Here is a 25,286-nt window from a genome sequence, read left to right on the forward strand (position 1 = left end):
TATTTTGCCAGTTTAAAAAAATAATTTAATTTTGTGCCATGTGTTCTTCTTGCTTTTTTTTTTTTAAGTGGGTATATGAAGCTATGTTAGTCATGTGACTGCACATTCAAAACTCAAGGATCAGATTTTGGCATTTAGTTGCAACTGCCCGAAAATCTGTGTTTGTTGTGACTGGGTGCAAAAATCTCATCTGTGCTCAGTTCAGCATGAACAGTCAGAGCAGTCACATAAGCAGCTTAGCCTGTGGCAGAGCCATTTAAAGTCAGCATAGGCTTTTGAAAAAAGGAAAGGAAAGGAAAAGTGACTGCCACAGAACCATATGTTGGCCAAGGAGCAAAACCTGGCCATGATTCTTTTTGAATCTGGTTCCTTGAACCCCCCCCCCCCCAATTTGGGGGAAAAAAATCAATTTTTCATTAGCATATTAATGCAGTTACTTGCAATCTGTAAGATAACCCACTGGACCCTGATTTGAAAGGCTTTTGTGCCCTTGTAACTGCCTAGTTGTAGCTGCCTAAAAACTACCCTGCTATCCCTCCTTGCAAAACCACAGATAAAGAGAACAACGATTAGATTTGCCCCTAATTAACATACACCAGTGTATGTATTAATAGATATATATCTCTGAATAGTGAAAAGAAATATGTCAGATAATAACATTCAACGTTTCGCCAATATCAAGGCTTTGCATTTTCTACATTAGTAGATAAGCCTGTGATATTTTAGCACACTATCTTACAAAGACAGGAGACTTGCCATATATGTCTCAGTTTAAGGTCACAGCAAGCAAATGCCAATGGTTAAGGGAACTGTAGAACACTAATTTGCATGTTTATAAGTGGGAAGAGAGATGAAAGTAACCTGTGTTGACTATGGCTCATCATAAGCTAATGTACCAGATTATTTATCTTGGGTTGTATTAAACTAAATTCTACTCAAAGTAGACCCAGTGAAATTAATGAACTTAAGGCAGTCATGCTATTTGATTTCACTCTGAGTAAGGCTAGCATTGAATACAACCCCTATTATTTATTTGTTCAATTTATTAGTTGTCTTTTATCTGTCATTACAACACTAAAAACAACACACTGAATAAAACCACTTAAACATTAAATCAGCACATAAAAAACCTAATCTTATACAGCTGAACCACAGCAATACATCTGATCGTGAACCACATCAAAGGTGGCCATCATGATTGTAACAACTGCTGTGGAATCTCCCTGCTGAGTACTGTGAGGAAAGCCTTTGACCATGTAGTTCTCAACAGATTACTCACTGACAGGGTCTATCCTGAGTCCCAACATGGTTTCAGAGCTCAGAGGTCAACAGTCAACATGATTTTCTCACTGAACCAGCTGCAGGAGAAATGCAGGCAGCAGAGACACCCCTTGTACATTGCCTTCATAGACCTGATGAAGGCCTTTGACCCTGTCAGCAGAAAATGACTCCTTATACTGCTCAACAAGAAAGGATGCCCATCTAAGCTCAACAAGATGATTGTGTCCTTCCATGAGAACATGCATGGCACTGTCCAGTATGATGATTCATCCTCAGAAGCTTTCCCTATAAAGAGCAGTGTGAAACAGGGCTGTGTTCTTGCTCCAACTCTTCTTTTCCCTGTTGGTCTTCTATGCCTTCAGCTCAACAGAAGCCAGTGTGTACTTCCATTCAAGGCGTGACGGGGGGGGGGGGGTCTGTTCAACCTGACACGTCTCTACACCAAGACAAAGGTGTGGCAGGTTCTTATCCAAGATATGTTGTCTGCACATGATGCAGCCCTTGACTGCACACTCTGAGGAAGCTCTACAGAGACTCATCAGCTGTCTTGTCCAAGACTGCAAGAAGTGCAGCCTGATGAAGCTCAACATCCTGGTCCATCATGTCACCAGCAATCCACACATCAGCATTGGTGACCACGTGCTTGAGGTGGTAGAGCATTTTGACTACCTGGGCTCCATCATAACCAGCAACCTTGCCATCAACACTGAGTTGGACAAGCATCTTGGCAAGGCAGCTATGACAATGGCTCAATTTCCCAAAAGGGTTCAGGAGAGTGGGATGCTAATGACCAATATCAAGATGAAGGTCCATCAGGCTTGTGTGTTGAGTATGCTGCTTTATGGAAGTGAGTCGTGGACGATTTACACCTGCCAGAAGCAACAACTCAATGCCTTCCAAATGTATAATCAGGATGATTTGGGGTATCACATGGCAGGACAGAGTCTCAAACAAAGATGTGCTCTTGCAAGCCCACATTCCCAGCATGCTAACACTTCTGTCTTAACGACGCCCACGCTGACCTAGTCATGTCCACAGAATGGAAGATGGCAAGATCCCCAAGGACGAGGTATTGGAAGCTGCCGTCAAGCACCAGGCCTGTTGACAGACCAACTCTGCATTATAAATATGTCTGCAAATGTGACATGAAGGCTGGCAACGTTAACCCCAACGTATGGGAATCCCTTGCAGGCGACTGCAGTGCCTGGAGACAGACAGGCAGGTCGTGTATCCCCAGCAGTAACCAAGAGAGGAATGACTGCTGCGAGGAGTGCAGAAAGAATAAATGCCATGGTGCATTTGCAGCAGCAAAACTAGAAACCTTCATCTGTTTCACCCGCAATAAAAGATGTCTCTCCCTTCTTGGTCTCTACAGCCACAGCAGGCACTGAAACTCTCCAATGGTTTGACTTTACCACTGCTCCATTGTCTCCTGAGACAGGCGGATGCCAGCAACCACTTTCTTCACTTCCCTACTGCACACAGATATATCTCAGCACATATATGCACTGAAAAACACCTTTATATTTATATATAAAACACACCCTATATTCTATAGTAACATTTTAATTGGGGTGGGAAATCTGTATCAGTCCAAAGCCTGCATTCCCTTTAAAGTTTAAAAAAGTTGTCTTCAGAATTCATGTATGCATAACATTGTGTGTTAGCATTATAGTTATATAGACTTGTATCAGAGATAAATGAGAGCTCATTCACACTCTCACTATCAGTGGGCTAGATCTGAAGACAACTGCCTATTTGACAAAAGGACACACATTTCAGAAATTAAAAGGGGGCAACCTGAAACCGTTATATAGTACTGGGATATGACATTATTAAATATTTCTACTGAAGTACAGTGGTGCCCCGCAAGATGAATGCCTCGCAAGACGAAAAACTCGCTAGACGAAAGGGTTTTCCGTTTTTGCGTTGCTTCGCTAGACGAATTTCCCTATGGGCTTGCTTCACAAGACGAAAACGTCCTGCGCTCTTTTCTTAAAGCCGCTTGAAGAGGTGCAGTTGCAACGGACCGTGCTTTGCAAGACGAAAAACATCGCAAGACGAAAAGACTCGAGGAACGAATTATTTTCGTCTTGCGAGGCACCACTGTACATTCTGCAGCAAAACAAGCAATGTTTGCTGGAGAAGATTCCAGATAAACGATCACATTACTAAGTGGTCATGGCAACCGCCCTAGACATGTCCTGGTTGATAAAGGATGATGTTCAGGCCCAATTCAAGACCCATCTCTGTCGCCAGCCTCTGATATGTACAAGGCAAGACTGAGTGATATGTATCTTTCCAAACTCCCCAGAAAGTCCCTTATCACACCTCTGATCATCTTAGTGAGGCTGTCATCCAAAACTTAAACTATAGTATATAGACGTCCAAGTTACAAATAAAAAAACCTCACACAGCCCTGCCCATATCTTCAACCACATTATTTTCAATGTAAACAGCCCTGCTGGATTAGACCCAGTGGCGTAGTGTGGGGGGTGCAGGGGGGGCCGGCCGCACCGGGCGCAGCATCTGGGGGTTAGGGTTAGGGGGTGCAAATCCACGGGTTAGGGGGCACAAAGCCACGGGTTAGGGGGTGCAAATTACTTGCCTTGCCCCGGGTGCTGACAACCCACGCTACGCCACTGATTAGACCAGAGGCCCATTTAGTTCACAATCCTGTTTCTCATGGTTGACAGCCAGATGCTTCCAAAAATCCCACAGTCAGGGTGTGGTGGCAATGACACTCTCTCAGCAAGTGGTATTTGGAGGGGGACACAGAACCATAATGGCTATTAGCTGTTGACAAGATCTAACTTTTATGAATTTGTAATCCCCCTTTAAAGCCATCTAAGCTACTGTCCACCACCTCTTGCGGCAGTGCATTCCATCCATTTCATTATACACCAGCTGAACAAACGACGAAGCACTCCTAACTTCCCCATCCCTGCCCACACCAGTCCTTACTCACTCCACCGCACAAGGTACCAATTGCTGCACCAGCCTGGAGCTGCCACACTGCTCTAGCCAGACAGCATCACCTGAGGCTCAGTTGCAGAAGGAGTCTGCGTTACTCTGTTAGCTTCTTTTGCCTGTACTGAATCTACTTTTCATTTTCACCGAGAGAGGGATAAAAACTTGCCTCTATCTTCTTTTGCTGTATCATGCATGACTTTATAAATCAGTTATTGTGTCCTGTTCCCTTGGTGTGGGTGGGTAGGTGTGGGTGGGTGTATATACAGGCACACCCACCCCTTAAATTCCCACCAAAGCTTTAGTCTTTCCTCACAGGGAGATGCTTCAGCCCCCTGATCTGCACCTGAAGCTGGGCAGTCAGAATTGTACAATATACTTCAAATGTCCCCAGACCATATCTAGTACATTACTAAGCAATCTCTTCCTAGGGCTCCCTAGCCAGGGCTTTGCTTTTTCCACAGCTGTTGGAGAGATGCTCCCTCAGGGTTCATGACGCAATGTGTGTCCCAGCTTTCTTTTCTAATTGCTTCCTGCTTCTTCCACAGCCATAGTCCTCCCACAGATAGCCACAAAGCACTTGCAATTTTTGCATAGTACATTTCTTTACCACCACACTCTTGCCTGGCAGGAGCAAAATGAATCAGTGAGTAGGGAACACTGAATTCAGTGTGATTTAGGCCAGGTACACACCACATACATTTAAAGCACACACACACCAATCATAGAAACTATAGTTTGTCAAGTGCTGGGAATTATAGCTTTGTGAGGGGTAAACCATTTCTGTGTGTGTGTGCTTTAAATGTATAATGTGTACACAGCCTTGCTCTTGGGATTTTAATGTTTTCCTAGGGCTTAGGGTTGCAGTTTAAGAGACTGAGCTGCAACACAGGAAGCCTTCGATGTTAACTTTCGTCTCTGCCAGGAAGCCACTAGGTAGCTTTACGAGTTAGACACTCTTGCATCCAACCTGAAAAACCACCTGCAACATGGACCTGATAATATTGACCTTATGCAAAGGGTTATTGAGAACTTTATTGATAAGTGTCTAGCAATGCAATCCTATGCAAGCCCCACCCTCCATTGGGGCCTACTCCCTAGTAAATGCATTTAGGATTTATCTATTTTATTAATATTAATGGTATACTGATTTTTAAGGGGGGGGGGAGAATCTTCTCCAAGTGGTTTGCAAGCCACATATCGAACAAGCAATGAAATGCAACCATAAAAATAACAAAAAATCCAAACAATATTTCCAAAAATTCCAAATAAACCATTAAAAGCCAAGAGGATAAAGGCTAATTCCACACAAGATAACATCAAGTCAAGTTAGTTGCTAAAGGCAGCGGTAAAGAGGGAGGTCTTTGAGGTCTGCTGAAAGCCTGCAAGGGATGGGCTTGTCCAATGTCCCATGAAACTGCGTTCAACAATTGCAGTGCCACCACTGAGGAGACCCTGTTCTCAGGCTGTACAAGCTGAAAGATATTCCTAACAATATGACCAGACCATATTGAGTGCCTTAGTCCCATCGCTCTCTGACTCTGTATCAAAGTTGGTGCAGCAGTGACCTCATCTGCAAAATGCATAGCTCAAGTGAGCCACTGAGGGTTCTAGGCAGTAGAGGCTGGTGTCCATTGGGACTAGTAGGGTGGAAAGCAAGGAGACTAACAGTAGGTGAAAGCAGAGATTGTAATAGCCACAGCTACCCCATGACTGGTTGTAAGTAAGAAGGCAGGTGGGTTGTGGGATACTTCCCAATTCTCCATAATGGAGCAGTCTCCAATAGCTCTAGGGTCTCTTTCTGTGGGTCAATACCTAGGAGACCTTTAAGAATCCATGGATGGCTTAGGAGACCCTTTCTATCCTAAAGCTCTATATAATTGATTGGAGAGTGGGGGAGGTAAGAAGAGACAGGATGAAACTCACTCTGAAACCCAGAAGCAAACTCCAGCTTCTGCACTTTCACTTAATTCAAGGCACAGTCTATTTTTAAAACAAGATGCCCCAAAGTGTACTTAATAATAAACACACATTCGAGTGCTGATGACATAATTTAAAAGGCTTAGAAATACTCAACAAAGAAAGCCGCTCTTAAAACTTGATCTCAAAGAGATCTACAAATAATAAACAACTCTCAGTATATTTCTAAAGCGAAAGGGGGGGGGAAGGAGGAGAGTCACTTGTAAACAAAAACAACGCAGAAAGAAGTTAATAGACTTGAGAGAGATAATCCTAAACATTTTTGTAAGTCCTACTGAAAACAGTATGATTTACTTTCAAGTAAACATGGTAGGAATGAGCTGTAAAACAGTTCCCCATGCCTAGAAGGGACAGATAAGATCTCCTGGCTGCACTGTGGCCCTTTAGTACTAAGAAAAATCTTTACATTTTCCAAACAAACAGCAATTGAAGATCAATGCATCCATCCATATACATGAAGAACACTTAAGGTCATCAATATGTGCAATTCAGTTTTTGTTCCATTATAAAATAAATGCGAATTATAATGCATGCACTCACCGCTTGACAGATAATTGGGTATTTTACACGATTTATTCCACCAGCAAAAACAGCAAAAGTGAGAGCAGAATGGAAACAGAAGTTGAGAAGCATGTGCCAGCCTTTCCTGCTGATTCGAATTGTGCTGTTTGAAGTTAACAAAAACAAAGTCATATAACTGTTGTGAAAAGCATCACATAAATCATAACAACACATTGAATGTACAGCCCTGAATTCCAACCTAGGAGTCCTTCGGGTGACCGGAGGAGCTTGGGGTTGTTTCAGAAACTGTTGAGCCAGAATTGTTATTTTGCACCAACAAGCCTTGCTTTCATAGAGGAAGTATTACAGAATTGCAGTGTTTGAGCCTCAACCTCTTTCTTGGGTCACTTTCTCTGCGTTATTTCACTGAGTTCTTAACACCACTGCCCTCTGAATACATGTTAGCAGCCATGCTATTACCTAACTCCATGATCCAGTTATCCTGCAATGACTCAGATGCAAGTGAAATCGTTTGTTTAACCAGGGGCTACAGGGGCAGGCGGGCAGGCTCTCTCTATCTCTTTGTTTTCCTATTTTAGCGTTCAATTAGCCCTTTGAATGTGTAAACAAAACAGAGCCCAAAGCAACTTTGAATGAGGTTGTTATGCAAAGAAGCTTTCAGAAAGATGTACTACCTACAGAACAAGGATTGTGGCTTTTGCATTAGGCTTAATTAACAACAAAGTCAACATTTATTTGGCTGTTGCCTTTCTGTCCCACTTTCCCTCCAAGGAGCTCTGGGCAGTGGGGTTCTCAAGCAATCTGTTACCAAAGCTGGCTCTTGTGGCTGTTCAGCTTCAGAACTGGAACAGGCAATGCATCTCTATGGCATTCTCTGAACTAAGCCATGTGCTATAGGAAACAAATGAGCTCTCAAGCCAAGTACTCATGTCTACTCCAGCGGCATGCAATTCCTTCTAATGTTCTTAAGGGAGAAGCAGCACAACTCATTCCTCATTGGCTACAGAGGCCCTGACCGCACAGGAAGGAGACCTACTACTCTGCTCGCATACCACAAAGGTTGCATAAGTACTGGGTCTTATTCTGGAGCACAGATAATGGAGGAAGTAGCTTGATAAACAGACATATTGATTGAGATTTTCAGTGCATATTGCACACTCCTGTATGCTAGAGGAGTACGAAACACCCAATTAATCAAGCATAGACAAAACCAAGCAAGCAATACATCAGTTATTGCTGATTTATGTTTATAGAGTACAATAAAACAGCATTTCTATGCCAATTACTTATAGCCAATCACATAAAATGATACCCATACACAAGTAGCAAAATGCCTATCGTGATGATGAGTAGTGTGTGTGTGTGTGTGTGTGTGAGAGAGAGAGAGTGGAACCTGTATATTGCGAGAATCCCTGGAGACCACTATAACATAAGACACACAAGGGACCTCACCATAAAAGTGTCCTTGTGTGCATTGCAAGAAAACTAAATTATTCACACCAATGGGAAAATTTAAATGCTTTCATTCCAAGCTAACATCCAGGTGGGAACTTCCAGTATCTGGTGTCCCTACCACTGAATCAAGGCTGCTCCTGTCTGGATAGTCCTATCGCAAATAATATTTATTGATCCCCACTAGCATAGGAACGGGCCATCCAGATGTTGCTAAGCCACAACTTCCACCATCCCTGACCATTGACCAAATTTGCTTGGGACAGCTGTGAGTTGTAATTGATGTCTACAGGACCACAGACTCCCCATCCCTACACTCGAGTGTGACAGGATGTTGTCAAGCAGCTTGTACAGATAAGATAACAACTCAACAAAATTTGAAGAATGCATGGGCCGCTACACAAGTTACAGCAGAAAACAGGTACATTTAAAGAAGACAGAAGAAGCCCACTGCTATCCCATCACACTTGTGGGGGCTATATGGCCTTTTTCTCATTCTGTGTGCTATGGAGGGACACATTTGGGAAAGCATTGCCAGTGAAGCTTACCAAGGCATACTGTATGCACAAGGGTGGAAAAGATGTGCATCCATGAAACGCGCTATGGAACAGACGTCTGTACGCTCAACACTGTTAATGCAAACTGACACTAAAGGAGACCTTAGTGCTCTTCAGTATGTGACAGTGCACTAACTCATTTAATGATTAGGACTGCAATCTCATCATCAGCTACTAAAGGATTTATTTGGGGTGACACCACTATGTTGTGTCTCTGCATGTGGCCCAGAGTAAAGCACTTCTGTTGGAGCTTGTTAACGTATTACAGGAACATCTCACAGAAATGTAACACTACGGTAATGTGCATGCAGTAATTCCTTGGGGAAAGGCAATAGTGGTGGTAGGTGCTATGAGCCAATCACTGCCATTAGCTACTTTGGAGCAGATGCACGGATGATACTTATCAAATTTGGATAGGAGCGGGTACCTCTCCACCAGCCTCCTGCATCTCCCCCTTTCCCTGATTAAAATTGTATTGCTTGCAATGGGCAGGTGCAGCAGTGGCAGGTAGCGAGAAGGGCGTCTGCCTTGTCCCTCTATCCCCTACTCCCTCTAAGTCCCAATGAATGCTGTGTAGTGGTGCACCAGGATAAAATGCCTGGTGATGTATGAGAGAACTGCATCTCCCTTCACTTGCCCTGGTGCCTGAGCATCTTGCGCCTCTCCCTGTGTGTCACTGCTGCTGCTCCTGCCAGCCACCAAGTCTTTTTAAGAGAAAGGGGGGCATGGGGAATTAAGTGCTTTGGGAATCAGGAAGGGCTGGAGCAGAGGGAGGAGTGCAATGATTTCTTAAATGCCAGATTGCTTGGGAAACAAGCAAAATTATTTCTGATAGTGAGGATGAAATAGCTCATAGCTGAGCCAATGCAACGTGAACCAGGGGAAGCTCTTCCATCTCTATTTTGCATGTTTTCTTGAAACCACACAAGCAAGATACAAATGATTCAAAATAAATAAATACATAACCCCACCTATCCTGTCAGCCTGGAAAATGAGTCCTGGATATTCTAAGTAAATTAAAAGTAGTGTAAGTATTTCCAAGCTCCTTTGCTGGGTGGCTGAGATTTCACCTACAAATGTCATGACAGAGGGATGCCCCACCCCTCACTCATTGCAAGCAACCCATCAAGCTGTGGAAAGCTGGATGGCATCTACAGCAAGGATACACTGCTTCAAGGGATCTAAGCAGGTAAAGGTGGCTGGGGTAGGGGCAAAACCACCTGGTCAAGTCATCGGCTTGCTTTTGGCCCCTTTTTGGCAGTTCACAGCTCCCCCCCCCCAGTGCCGTGGGGGGAGGGATGCAGGGTACCTGAGATGATAACATTTACTAAATCATGCATGCCAGAATTCCTGCTGCCTCCAAACATCTGAAAATTGGATGGGGTGGGGGAAATGTGAGTTTCGAGTACTTTTTTTTTACTGCAGAAAATGGAATGGAACAGAGGCTGGCTCAAATGAACTGTCATATTCCTTCTTACCTGTGATGCACAATATAGGTGATAATTGAAGCAAACAGGCACAACAGCATGACAGCAGTACATGCATAGACCACAGGGTGCAGGAACTCCCCAGGGTACTGGGGGAGGGTCAACACTGTCTTCAGATCCTGCCAAGTAAGGAAGACAAAACAGATTAATCTTCTAAAAGTATATATGAAAAAGACTGCAACCCAGTGCAACGCTATACTGGACTTTTTCCAAAGGTTTTATTATTATTAATGGTTGTTGTTGTCAGTCAGAAACCTTGATCTATAGGAACATGCCTGAATTTTAAGATTGGTACCTGAGACTCTGCTCTCTGGTTCACCAGTGAGTACTTGGAACTGAGCCTTTTCAGGGTGCCTCTCATCTTGGAAGACTGTTCCCAGGAATCTGTTTGGTCCCTTCTTTGTTGAACTTTAGGAGAGCCTTAAAGACTTTCCAAAAATTTCTGCTCCCCATGTGGGTAACTTTATGATGCTGTGTAATAGATGTTTTTAACAAGTGCTTCTATCTTTTAATGTCATTTTAATAACCTGGAATTCTGACATATGGACATTTGTTATATGTTTGTGACTTTTGATGCTGCTAATTGCCTTGCAAGGGTAGATACCCTAAAAAATAGGTTTAAAAAAATATATTTCAAAAACAAAAATATACAAATCCATGGTTTAGTCTAATTATAGGTACCGTATACATGGAAAGAAGTCAGCTAGCTTTATATACTATAGACAACAACCCTGCTCTTGTTTACATAATCGGTTATACCTGCATGAGAGAGCAATTAGTCAGAGTCTGCAATTTCTCCAGGGATCCTTGTCCTGTCTTTCAACTGACTTTGGCCTCTCATTAGCTCCTTGAACCTTTGTGGAAATAAGCCCACATTCCTGCACACCATTTACTGCTTCCTTCATAAGCAAATATGACATTCTTCCACACAATAAATGCTTGCCATTCTTTGACAGAGCTCAGAATCAAAACTGAGTCATATCTTTCCCCCAGTTTGTGGGGTCACATCCATGCCATACATTTAAAGCACTCTTCAGTCATGACTTCACCTGAAGAATCCCAGGAACTGTAAGAAGCTGGAATTTTAGCTGTTTGATGGGTTCCCCAGCAACTCTCTGAACCCTTAACAAATTACAGTTCCTGGGATTCTTTGGAAGAAAGCCGTGACTGGTGTATGCTTTAAATGTATGGTGTAAATATGACCTAGGTTCGATTTTTGCCAATAAAGTAAGCCAACCCACTTGACTAGTTCAATGAATTAGCAAACTGGTATCTTGCAACGGAGAAAGTGATGCAGATAGACCTATTTTATTTATCCAAGAACATAAAGCAGAAGACCTAAATAAATGGAGCTAATTATGAAGGCAGTGCCAGGGGCTTATGGATTCTAATTCAGAGAGCAGAAAGTCTGAGAATTTCACCACCTTTGACCTACAGAATCTGTACGTCAAGTGGGTACTAAGGGTAGCATTATGATCATTTCTATTCTTAGTATGAATAGTACACCCACTCTGTGATCGCTAGAACTCCAATTCCAGCCAGTGCCTGAACAATCAAAATATAAATTTTAAATTTTTATCTCAGCCGAAAGTAAAGAAATTCAGCAGAATTCCAGCAGTGTTCCCTCCTCTCCAAACCAAGGTTTCTGAATCCACTTACAAACAGAAAGACAGTTCCATATACCGTACAATCATAAATTAGACAGTGATACTGCGCTTTCAACAGATTTAAAGCAATCATTTCAAATACCCATCAATCAAATATAAAAACTGAAAGCACTGAAATTGTAACAAAGTCAGCTACAAATCAACACCAGACTGCCACTCCCTTTACCCAGCCCAGCAAATCTTCCTTCTCATTAGAAACACCTTGGATTTTTTCTAAAGACCAAGAGTGAACTGGTCCAGTAATCCATCCACAGACCTGAATGCAGCCAGTTACGCACTGCCAGAAAAAGAGGCCAAAAGAAGAGACCAGTATGCATGAAATTTGCATCCAGTGATTTATATACTGTTGCATGTCACCCAACCTCTGAGCAGTGCAAGATTCCAGAGGGTCCAGGTTTGTGTCTCCTTTGGAATGAGGCACAGTGAAGACTGTGGTGTCTTTATGATATGTGATTTTTTTTTAACACGTATATACAACCTGACCCTGTGATGGAGAGATTTCACAGAAGTAACACCCAAAAGGGTCTTGTTTCTCCATAGCCACAGCCTTGGATTCAAGCAGAAATCAACAGTCTCTCTGACTCTCTCTCCAGCTTTCTGCTTTTCCCTGCAACTCTCTGATCTCAACTCTGGCTTTGTCTTTCTAACTACTGCAAGTTGAGGGATGGGCCTCACTGGCTCCCACCAATTTGCCATCTCACATTGAGCCCCTTTCCTTTGTTCCCCTTAACAGGTGATCACCTCATTAGGAGTCCTATATTTTAACACTTGCTGAATCCAGGGATTAGAAGGATCTCAGCATACAGCCCAACACTCCAAACTCATAAGAACACACAGGCACAAATTTAGAAACCATTATTATAATTTAAATAGAAACACAATATATATCACCCTAGAAAGACACCAATCCTGTTCTGCCTGATAATCAGGGGCAGCTAACTGCTTACGGGCAACTTCAAAGCTCCTGCTCTACATTCCTATGGTTTCTCATCCTTAAATCAAACTTGGACTGGACACCTCTCAATTAGAGAAGACCTTTAAATCGAGGAATGTCAGCAGATAGCTCTTCAAAATACAGTGGTACCTCGGGTTAAGTACTTAATTCGTTCTGGAGGTCCGTTCTTAACCTGAAACTGTTCTTAACCTGAAGCACCACTTTAGCTACTGGGGCCTCCTGCTGCCGCCACGCCGCCAAAGCACGATTTCTGTTCTCATCCTGAAGCAAAGTTCTTAATCCGAGGTACTATTTCTGGGTTAGTGGAGTCTGTAACCTGAAGTGTATGTAACCCGAGGTACCACCGTAGACTATTGTCTTCTGTAAGGTAGGACATACAACCACTCTAGTCCCAAAGGAAGAATCCAATTTCCTCTTGCACAGGGAGACATGGTTGATACCCATGTCTGGGAAATATCTGCATGGGGTTCTTCCATATTCATTGTACTTTTTCCATGAGATAATTTCTCCTAGTACTAAAATGTTCTAATGTACCTCCTCATGACAACCCAAGTCAGTTGCTTCTTACCTGCTTGTTTTGCTTCTGTCAAATTGTTCAACTCTCACTTGCATAGTGGGTACTGACATGGGCTGCTTTATGAAGACCCAGGAGGCATTTAAGTAAGGCCTCGTTTGCTCTTTGCTACTGTACAGCCTTTTCATAGATATTTCCAGCTGTTCTGCTGTCTGCAGATGACATAAGAAATACCTTTTGCTCACTTTGTGAGCTTTCAAATGAAAGGAAAGCTCTCTGCTTATATTATAACATACATATTCCACTGAGGATAGATTTTCCTGTATTATTTTAAATTAAACAGGACAAAAACAGGTCTGAAGTTGAGGAATGAATCCTAGATGTGATAAAGCAGGGGTTCTCAAGCTTTCGGCTCCCATGGGTGCCAATAGAGGTGTCTGGGGGAACTTGTGTGTCCATAAGTGCCACACTGACAGCCCCTGTTATCCATTTAACACAGTATTTCCCATGCCTATAAACTGACCTGTTCTTCAATTTTGGGCTGTGTGTTCGTTGCTTTAGAAATTGCTTAGCCATTTCCTCAGCACAAGATGGGAGCTTGCTTGTGCTTTGGGTATTTCTTGTAATAAGAAATGGAAATTCTGCAGTAAACACTGTGCAAGAAGGCCTTCTGCTTGCTTGCATGTATGTGGCTGGCGCATGCCAAGGCCAATCTGCCTTGGCCTTTGTGCATTAAGCCTTGATTTCTAAGGCCACACAGAGAAAGGGTTATGTTATGTCTAATGTAAAGAACATCTGAATTAGCTGTGGCCAAGGTATCTGTAAACCCTTGGATGGCATTATGCATAAGTTTAATTGTAAGCAGTGCATTTGATTGTGATGACACTTGGGATTGTTGAATATTTATGCTGTGATTCTGCACCTATTTATACCTCCAGAAACGTAAGCGTGTGCAGCTCAGTGCAGAACTGCCGCCTTAATGTTCAACAGGAGTGCTTCTGCCTGCCACTGTTGATTGCTCGGCAAGAAAAACAACAGCAACAGCAGTGGCTTCCAGCTCTCACTAACGTAATCACTGTTATGGGCTATGGAGTCTGGTTAGAATTCTGTTTACAGGCCATTTTCACTTCGGAAATTTATCTAACTGTATAGTGCCAATGTCATGATTCTAGGAAGTAACAAGGTAAGTACTTCCTTTTATGTTGCTATACAACAAAACACCAACAACACAATTTTCTTTTGGGGTGGGGGATAATACAACTGGAAGTTCTAATGCTTACAATGGCAGCATTAAATATATGAGTGGAAAAATACATACAAAATAACAATAGTGAGTTGCTTAGAAGTGTTTCATTTAGATAGCCCAATTCAACACATGCAAGAGCCTTTATCTGGGTGTATGTATGTAATCACAGGATTCATCTCATCATATTACGCTCAAGTGCCTCTATGAAAGCTAATGCCATATGTCTTGTTCAGTAGAGCCATTTTGCCTACAGAAGAGTCATGAACAATCGAGCCTTTAAAGGCCATTTTCATTTAAAACTAGTCATAATTTCATCTTTAGCTCACTTCTGATCTGACACAGTAAACCTGTCAAGCGATGAAACTTTAAGCTAAAATACCACAACGTATTAACGGCATTGTAAAATACCCTTTATTCTGTTCTGTACACAGAAAACTGATTTCATTACAGATACATGATAAATTAATCTTGTCTGCCTTTTAATGATAATTAAATCTTATTGATCTGTCAGCCTCCCCTGAGTGATCCCCCGAGAGAAAAAGCAAGTGAAAGATAAAGATATTTTTTTCCACACAGTATGCAAAGTAGTGTAATTGTACATCACATCTGAACAAGGCAGTTTTCTGATTTTATGTCCTAGAGGAGAATATAGAGGACATAAATATTGGTAACTGGCAACGGATATCTGAATTTTTAGAAGAGGGGACACTGAAAAATAAATATCTAAGCATGGCTGAAAATGCAGAAGGATGTCGAGGATAAAGCCTACGTAGATAAAGAAACAGAAAACAGTAATTGCATCATCCTTTCCATGGGAATTATTCTATTCCAGTAGTTATGAAATAGCTTCAAATAATAGAGGACTTTTATTTCTCTTCCATGGGGAAAAGTTGTCTCAAACAGAAAAATCTATAATACAGAGAAACTGTATATAAATCTTTATGTCATGGAGGAAAAGACAGCTTGAAGGGTACCTAGAAGCAAACATCTGAGTAATGGGAATATGGTACTTGAGTCTAGAAATGTAGCGACAGTGTGGGGAGAGGTGGAGAGGAATAAATCACTATGGACATTTGCAACTGAGGTCAGATCCTGTGTCTGATGAGGTAAGAGGCTAGCCCATAAAAATCCATGCAACAATAAATTAGTCAGTTTTCACGTGTGGCAGCGCTCAGTTCTTTCTTTCTTTTTTGCTACTACATCCTAACATGGCTACTCCTCTGGAATACAAACCTGTTCAACTCTTTGATGGGGTAATTTTTTTTAAAAGATTGTGCAATGTATTGAAGTAACTGTAGGGGGATAGATGTCAAAGACAATACTATTAAAACAACACAACTTGTTTTAAAGGACTTTTCTGCTACTACTTGATAAAATCATATAATTATGAATGGAAATAACATTTGAGCATGGCAAACATCTAATAAAACATAAAGCAGTCCAATAGATTTCAGGTTGGGTCCAATGGTGGTGAAAGCACGGTACCTGATTTCCACTGACTGCCCCTGCTAGCTGCAGGCCTCTGTGCCATACCCCACACTTTTCCAGAGGGCCCCACAGGCCGTAGGACCAGATCTCCAGGAGAATGGAAACTTAAGTGTTAGGGGAAACTGGCAAAAGACTTGTGCTCCACCTTTTGCCAGCACAGCCACATCAGATACCATCCTCGGTCATTACAGAAACATCTTTCCATTTTTAGTATACTGATTTACTTGGGGAAATCCCATGGGCTCTCTGTCCCCCACTGGAAGGGAGGCAACGCTCAGTGAATAAACACAGATCATCCCAAAAACATTTCCCATCTATCAAACTTCATAAAATGGGATGGAGTGAGGAGGCCTGGGATGAGGTATTTAGTTGGGGTAACATGCTTGGTGCTGACTCCTCTGTAGTTTAATGAATCTTTCCAAGTAGTTATGGATGCAGTCGTTCCTATCACAAAAGAGCACAAGGTTGTTGTACCTAGCTCAGCAAGGAATGCTTTTTCTATATCCTATGGTGGATGGAATGGTGGTCCATCGCCACAAAAGAAATGGAAAAGTACTTTAAAAAGAGTCTTACATACATCCTTTACATCCTTTCCTCAGTGGGACTTACTGAGGGGACATGCACAGGACTGTACTCTTAATTAAATTTCTGGAAGCATGCTAAAGTCAGCTGGTTTGTGGGCTACCGCCACAGCCTAAACCAATAAATCATGGCAGCGATTTCAAAACAATGGCTCAAAAGTTTCTGTGGAAATAAGGCAGCGATTTTGTTTTACTAGCAGAGAGGAAGTTTTGCCAACATTTTATGTCTATTTACAAGTTCTGGATTTTCAAGGCTTCAAATCCGGAACAGACTGCCATGATTCTAAAGGAGAAATGTCAAAAAGACAAATGGTTGATCACTGTTTTAAACAATGGGTATCTGAAATCAGGCTTCTCATGTAACAGTGGGCAGATCCAGTCTAAAGAAATGTCAAACATTCAGTTTCAACCACAGATAAGACTTTTCTATATAAACTTCACTTCTCTCACTAAGCTGAAAATGCATGCTTAGTCTAAGGTATCGCCATAATCACCCCAATGAGGTCAACTTTGTCTAAAAAGAGAGTAGATCAATCTCTAGAAGCATACTTGATCTATCTAGACACAAGATTTACAAGCCTATAGCTCCTAATCTACATAGTAATGATTTTTTGCATGAGGTTAATGTAATCTGGCACAAGGGATCCATAACATTACCTAATGAATTGGCATTTGATGTCCGTAACTTGACTTATATGGACACAGAAGCATAAGGGATGCAGCACATCTACACTTCTATACTGTACAGAGCACCATTTCAGATTTTGGGATAGGAACAGGAATCTTAGAGAAGTTTAAAGACACATTTTCAGATAGAATCAAGATTTAATTGCAAAAAGCAGTGTGTAGTCTAAGGTCATCTGTGGTGGTTACATTTTTTATGCCTCATAATAACTAGAAGCATGCTAGCAATACAGGTCAAACACTTACACTTGTAAAAACTTTTTTTAAAAGGCAAAAAGACCTGATATTTGGCATACCCAGTACATAGGCTCATTTAATTGTGAATATATTGAGTGTCCAGATATCAGGGGTGGCTAACTCCCTGTTTGGGGGCCTGATGTGACTCTCCAGGCAATTTATTTCTGGCCCCCAAGCTCTCGTCAAAATTAAGGAGTGACAGTATTTACCGTATTTTTCGCTCTATAACACGTACCCGACCATAACACGCACGTAGTTTTTAGAGGAGGAAAATCCGTAGGCATGCCACCCGTAGGCATTTCCTCCATAACACGCACAGACATTTCCCCTTACTTTCTAGGAGGAAAAAAGTGAGTGTTATGGTGCAAAAAATACGGTATTTATTTTAAAGCAGACCTAGTGCTGGAATGGGAAGAGAAATACTAACTTGTCCCATTATTCTTATTTTACTATTACTCCCTGTATCTTCTCATTGTCTCACATATTCATTTTTTCCTTCAATTTATTTTATGCCCTCCCCAGAATAGTAATTAATACACATCTGCATATCTGAAAAGTGTTTATATTTGTAATCCCACTTTGTAACTTGCCTCCAGAACTCTTTAGTGCATGTCTTCAGCCTTTCTGTTTCCTTGCGTGACTGTCATCACACAAGGACAGGTGGAGGCATACACACTGGGAAGCCCTGCTCCCTCCTGTGCACCACTTCCCATTCTTTACAGTCATCCATGAACAGTCCTCCAAAGTTCTGGAGTAAGGAACCTCCTGTGTTTATGGAGGTTCCCTTTGGGGATGAGGAAGGGGTGCACCAGAGGGGGGAATGGCTTAGCCACACTTCCTCTTGTCCCACTCCTTTTCTGTGGGGGAAACCGCTCTTTAGAGCCCAATCAGAGCCAATGGCAGTTCAAGTCTTCCCATTTGTTCTGATCTATCATTAAAGAACGTGTTTTCCCTTGGAAAGGAGTCTGCTCAAACCCAGACTTAGAAAGACCCATGCTTCTGAGGCATGTGGATGAGCCCTAGCAGAATGAATGAAGAGGGTTTTTGTATGGCTCTGATTCTAAACATATATTTCTGGACAGAAATCTATTGCTTCTTTTTATTATTCTAAACTTAGTATATAAAATCTTGATTTTTCTAGATCTGGGAATTACATTAAATATTATATGATCCTGTTGCTCCCAAACAACTTAGGGAGCACAATTAATAGGATTTAATTCTTATCATTGCCTTTCCAGTTGGTTCCACTCCTAAAGACAATCACCTCTTATTCTGCAATGCTCTTAACATCTGCCACAAGGACCCTGGCAGCCTACCAACAGGGAACAATTTCCTACAATCACATGTGATTCACTGTGCCAAATCCATCCCTGCCAAGCACTTCTTCCTCTTGAAATGTGTGTCGGGCACTCAGGCCCAAGGGCAGATGAGACAAGCAATTTGAGGCAGGGGCCATGGTGTCTGCCGGTGTAGAGAAAGGACCAAGAACCCAACCACAGTCAGAAACATCTCTAACTGTCGGAGGTCAGCAGATGTCAGATAGCTTTATAACAGTCAGTGGCAGCAGAATGATGCTCTGGTGCCACCTAATTTCCTAGACTAGGAGGATTATGGGCTGTGATACAAATCTCTTGGATGGAATTGCCTTCAGTTTCCTCCCTTAATCAGCAGCCAAGTTGTACTGGGAACTAATGCTGGATCTACTGAATTTCTGGCTTGACCCCATCACACTTGACAATATTTCTGTAATCTTTCCACCCTCTTCCACCTGAGACCATAATTTTTTTTTAATTTAAAGTTACATTTTCCAGAAAGTATGCAAACCTTTAGATACAACTGTTAATAAAAAGCATGAACATATTGGGAAATATTGAATGAAACGCAAAAAATGGATATATTACGCTGATATATTCATTTCTATCTTGGCTGCACCAACACTTTAAACAACTGAGCAACATCAAAACCTTTCCACTTGCTTGAACAGAGAAGGGGCCAGCCTATAGAGACACCTGGATATTTGCTTCACAACAAACAACTCTAGCACAAAACCAAACTGTAATAATTAATCTGACCATAGTGTCATTGCTCTAACAGTTTAACAAAGAGATGGGCTAATTTAGGCCTACGCTTTATGCTGTTACACAGCAGGATTTACATTATCCTTGCAGCTATGCAAACAACGTTCACAATTGCTATTGCCTTACTAACACACTTTGTCTTACTGCAGCTAAGCCTCAACACAATAATACTCCATTAAGGTTTGGTGGGGGGGGGTTATGTTTCCATGTAATTTAGAACTCCACAATGGTTTTTCTTTTTAAAAAAAGGAACACCAGAATTAATCTATATATCCCAGGGAACAACAAACCATAGGGACTGCTCACATCATTTCAATGGAGTTTGCAGTAGGTAGCTTTCCTGGTGGATTATTTCTTCAACACATTCACATACTATGTATCTGCAGAATTATCTCACTTAAGGGTGCTTCCAGATGGGTGTTAACTGATGGATTGGTGCTTCTCATGCATGCAAGATTTTGCAACATCCACATGACATCACTGGCATCAAAACGCCAACCTGAATTTCCCCCACCTCCGCCATTAATCCAGATTTACTTTTTCCAGGGAAAATCCAGGAAGGGGAAAAAACTTAAAACCCCCAAAGTCTGTTGCCAAAGACCCATTTTTGATACCTCTGTGACCTGTTTGCAAAGTACACTCCTGTCCGGAAACAACCTAAACTATTCAACAACACTGTGAGGTAGATTAGGCCAAAAGAGAATGACAGGCTGAGGGCCACGCAATGAATAGTATTAAAACCAAGATATATCTAGATCAATTCCAATATTCCACCCACAACAGGAGTTCATATTTATTTGGCATGTCTATATTACTTTCTTGCTGGTATTAGAGAACATGTAACTGTTACTTGGGCTAAAGAAAAACCATCAGTTATCACAATAAGAGATGCCACTGATAACAAACATCCTTCACTGAGTATCTAGGTATTCTTCACCCATATTCATGTCAAATCTCTAACTTTAATAATCCAAGATGTCCTATTGCAGATGAACGATTTCAAATGACATGGTGGTTGTTAGAGATTTTCACTGATAATTTTAGAAGCTCCAAGAAATCATTCTCAATATGATGATGAAAATTGGCTTGTTTTCAGAGGTATGGAGGAGGCATATTGCTTCTACATACATTGCTTCTACATACACATACTTCAAGAGCAGGACTGGGTGAACAAAATTATATGCTGCTTTTGACATACTAAGAGTTTTAAGTAAAAACATGGTATATAATGAAATTCCAATCTTGTAACCAATCTCAGTCGTTATGTTAAGACCCACTAAAGGCAAAAGAATGCATAATACTGCACACATCAGATTACATGAACTTAGAGTTAAAACGTATGAAGTCATCTAAAAATGGATCCATGGTATTTGTAAAGACCAGAAAAACCAGAGTTTCTCCCATTCCCATTCAAAGTTTTTAAGTTCACCACTTAGAACTGATTCAGTTCTAGGTAAGCCCAAATGGGTGTGGTACCTGCAGCAACAACAGGTGCTTTAGGGGGAAAGAATCTTGGGAACCAGGGCAGAATTATCGAATGAACAGCTAAGTGTTTGAATATAACTTTATTTGCCAAAATAAAATAAAAGTGCTATGTTAATTGACAGCATTTGATCTTCAGATGGATTCTGAAGTATTCTGCAGTGGCTGAAAAGAAACGGATCACATAACATTGAAGGCATTCCGTTTAATAAAATAGACAATAACATTTGAATTTAAGGACTCCTTGTCACAGCCTTGAGCCATGATTGGTTGACATCTGCGCTTCATCTGACAGCAGCAGATTGGTATTCTCTACACACGTCCTCCCAATTCCTGTCGTCTGTGTTTGCTGCCCTTTACACATTACACACACAGTGCATTATTTACTCAACTATAAACCTTTCAGTAACGTTCACAGGCAGCACCTTCTCTATGCAAGTATGCACCAAAATTAAGGCTAGATTCAATAGCATGGTGTGCAGACATGAGGACTGCCTCTTACAAAATGTCAAGTGGGTCTGAATAACCCTTCTGAACGCTGTAGGAAATATTCCCTAATGTGGTTTTCTCCAGCTGCATCTGTCACTGTTTCATGTTTATTTCTTTGTTTGATGCAATATTTTATTTAGTGTGCCTTCCATATCAGTCATGGTAACTTTCGGGTTAACGTAATTCTTAAATAACTGCATTGTGAACTCAAGTGTGACTGAGGACAACCCTCAGCAGCCTTGTGTGCTAGCACTGCACAGAAATATTTTTTTCTTTACAAACAGCCATTTAGTAAAAAGAATGCTGTCATCAGCACACAGACGTGGATTTCAAGAGCAGCCAGCCAGGGCTACAGCATCCCTGTTTAGAGAAGCAGGCAATCTATTCTTTCCCATTTATTAAGTGATTCAATATTGCAGCATGCCAGCAACTAATTAGTATGATCAACATAATGCTGGACATTAACAAGGGTAGTCATCTCTTTGGCGATGTAAAGGGCCTAAGAAATATATATATATATATATATATATATATATATATATATATATGCAGTCAGCCCATTTATTTGTTTACTCCCCCACCGCCAATAGTCTCTTGATGGAACTTTGATTTTTTTCAATATTCCATTAAAAGTCATTTGCGGCAAGGCCTGTAATTAGGCAATATGGCTTTGCTCTTTTCACTCGTAGTTAACTTACTTTCTTCAAAACAATCTCATATTCAACTGAATGCAAAAATAATTAACCAGGTACCACGCAAGGAGACAGACAGACATAGGCACACACATTTGCGAAGTAATATACTCACCATTAGCACTGCAAAGTTACCAAAGTGAGTACTATGAAGGGTAGTGATGTTGCCTGTAGAGCTGATTATGTAGCACCCTTCTCCCCACCAGCCTCCATGTCCATCTAGAAGGTCAAAATCCCAAAAGACTGCAATGGGGTTTATACCCTGTGTAAAGTGCTTCAATGCTATAGTAAGAGGACTGGTGAGGTTTCCGATACTGCACCCATCTGCAAAAGGAACAAACTGAATTAGAGCAATGAAGTGGAAAATGCTTTATTGCTACATGCTCCAGACAGAGGTTCTTAAAATTTTGAACACACACACACACACCAGAAAAACCAATAGCAAAAATTCCCCCCCAATCAATCCCCATAAAAGAGGTTCTGGTCATCTATAAAAAGTTTGGAATAGTTAATATTACCTATAACTGCCATTTAAGTCCATTGGTTTTCAGATGATATGGTAATGGTTCGTAAAACTAGATTTACTACAGAAATACCATGAATTAAAATGAAGTTGGACCATTGCTTCAAGTAAAAAAGGGGGGGTACTCCTCATTTTATTATTTATTTATTTTTTGCTACGGTTAACAGCTAAGGCATCTTTTTTTTAGTACAAAGCTGAAATCAAAACCTCTTAAAATGTGAAAAGAAATGGGAACACAGTTCAGGATCAAATAAAAGGTTAAAACTGCATGGGTTGAATATTTCATCTAAGGAAAATATTTAACCTATTATTTTCACCTTTAAAATTACCTGTTTTAGATTTATGCTATCAAAAAACCTGATGGCTATGACTATGTAAGCAACAGGACTCTCTCTCTCTCTCTCTCTCTCTCTCTCTCTCTCTCTCTCTCCACTGTCCCACAGATTATTAATCTTAAATTGTTAATCTCCAGGATTTGCATTTCAATAGTCATGGTCAAGATTAAAAAGCAACATCCCTCCCTCCCACCCTTCATGCCATCTTTACTTTTCTTATAAACTTCAATAAGCAACATAAATAATAGTTCTAAGAAAGGAGAATCATGTGTTTACAGCTACAGTGCTTCGTCAATGTGCAAGTTTATTTGAATAAAGCCTGACAGGTAGGAATAAACCCACATACTTGCGTTAAAGCACAGGCAATTCTCCCATCAGCAGACCTGCGTACTTCACTGCACCATTCTTCTATATACTCTAATGTATAGCCTAGCTCTCAGATTAAAGAAGCAGCACATCGCACTTACCTATTTTAATGAAGACAACTGGCGTGCCAACGGTCCTGTGCTTCCCATAATCTGCAAGGTTAGATGAGTTTGCAGTGCTCGGGAAGAGTTTTCCATTCCGAAAGGCAATAAACTGTAGCTTGCAAGAGGAGTTATCAACAGATTGCAAGGCTGAAGACGAAGAGAGGACAGACCGTGGCAAATGAGCTGAAGCTACAGCCACGGCATCCTGTACAACGAGAGGAAAAAAGAAAATTTAAAATGCAAATCACAACAGGGCTGCTTTCATTATGTTTTAAACTCCTGTACGAGAAATGTACGCTGCCTCTCTTCTTTTCCAACATACTAGAAGCGACCAAAGGAGCAGGAGCTGTAACCATGGGAATAGGATTGGTACAGTGCATATTAAAACAGAAAACGTTTTGATTGAATGTGCGAGTCTGTATGGTCAAGCTCCCTGCTGCAGAGGTGAGAATGGTTCTTACCATGCCTGCTAGAGGGTCCATCAACACTGCAGATCTGATTTAAAGAGACAACCTCTACCAGGTTTTCTCCTTCACTTAAAACAGAACCAGACAACTTACATTAAAACATATCTCTCTGAAAGGGTAATTAAAGGGGACTGAAATGTTGTTTTATTAATACAAAGAATTGCATCAGAGGGTGACTCTAAACACTGAAGTATGCAATGCAGTCGGTTTCTTATTCCTTACTCAGACCATGATTTCATCCTTAAAGAAAATCACTCATCTCACTGTTGCAGGAAATGTGGAAACACACACACACACACACACACACAACACTAATGTGCTTGAAGCAGGAGGCAGGGAATATATTGAGGCTGTCAGACCACAAGAATGGGACAGAGTTGTGACTGTTTACATGTTTTTAGGTTACTGAAACAAAATGTACATACATTTGCCATTACATTACTGAGCTGTTTCTGCTTCTACTTAACTCCTCTTTCCCTTATACAACTGGTGACCTTGTCATCATTAAGCCCAGAGGCATGAATGGGGCGGGGGAGGGGTGCAAAACAAAAGGAGGGGAGAGACAAAATAAGGGGCTGCCCTCTGATTTACAAACTCCTGTATTTTGTTCTTCTCTCTCTCTCTTTCTCTCTCTCTCTTTTTAGAAAAACACAGCAGCATGAAGACTGAGTAATTTTCATCTCCCCAGAAGCAAGATACATGTTTCTATGGCATCTCATTAACATTTATTGCCCCACACTTTCTTAGAAGCAGCATCTTTGAAAACAAGGACTGAAAAGAAGCTTCACCATCATACATGACAATGTTGGATTATTTGTATTTGCCTGTGATAAATTGGCTTGTGACGGACAAGCATGCAAAGACAGACAAAGCTGCGTGCTGAAAAGGGCACATGAGTTACTACTATCATGAGGAGGAGGTGGCAGGCCAAGGTTTGAGTTATTTGGGGGAGGGTATTATTCATAGGGCATTGGCACCAACTATTCCTTTGGAGCCAAGGGGGCAATGGTATTACTGCCCTGTCTTACTCCACAGTTGAGTTGGTTTTTTAAACATAAGATCAGGCTTCTCTAGGGCCAGTCCTTGCTATTAGGTAGGATGACACAGCTTATATGGTGGGTTTGAGGGG

General features: G+C 41.4%; 1 protein-coding gene across 3 annotated transcripts in view; it reads right to left on the reverse strand.

Moving 5' to 3' along the window:
- ADGRA1 (adhesion G protein-coupled receptor A1) overlaps positions 1 to 25,286 on the reverse strand; it is a 313,690-nt gene that overhangs the window by 62,311 nt on the left and 226,093 nt on the right. For 2 of the 3 annotated variants that reach the window (XM_083505930.1, XM_083505931.1), the window contains 4 exons: positions 23,688 to 23,895; positions 22,478 to 22,686; positions 10,241 to 10,368; positions 6,772 to 6,895 (listed from right to left, as the gene is read on the reverse strand). In XM_083505930.1, the coding sequence (XP_083362056.1) occupies positions 6,772 to 6,895; positions 10,241 to 10,368; positions 22,478 to 22,686; positions 23,688 to 23,895 (669 nt within the window). Of the gene's footprint in view, positions 1 to 6,771; positions 6,896 to 10,240; positions 10,369 to 22,477; positions 22,687 to 23,687; positions 23,896 to 24,151; positions 24,188 to 25,286 lie in introns of those variants that run through there. The other variant, XM_083505932.1, reaches the window with a different exon arrangement.

Source organism: Podarcis liolepis (genome assembly GCF_965112155.1).
Source record: "Podarcis liolepis genome assembly, chromosome: 5".
NCBI lineage: Eukaryota > Metazoa > Chordata > Lepidosauria > Squamata > Lacertidae > Podarcis > Podarcis liolepis.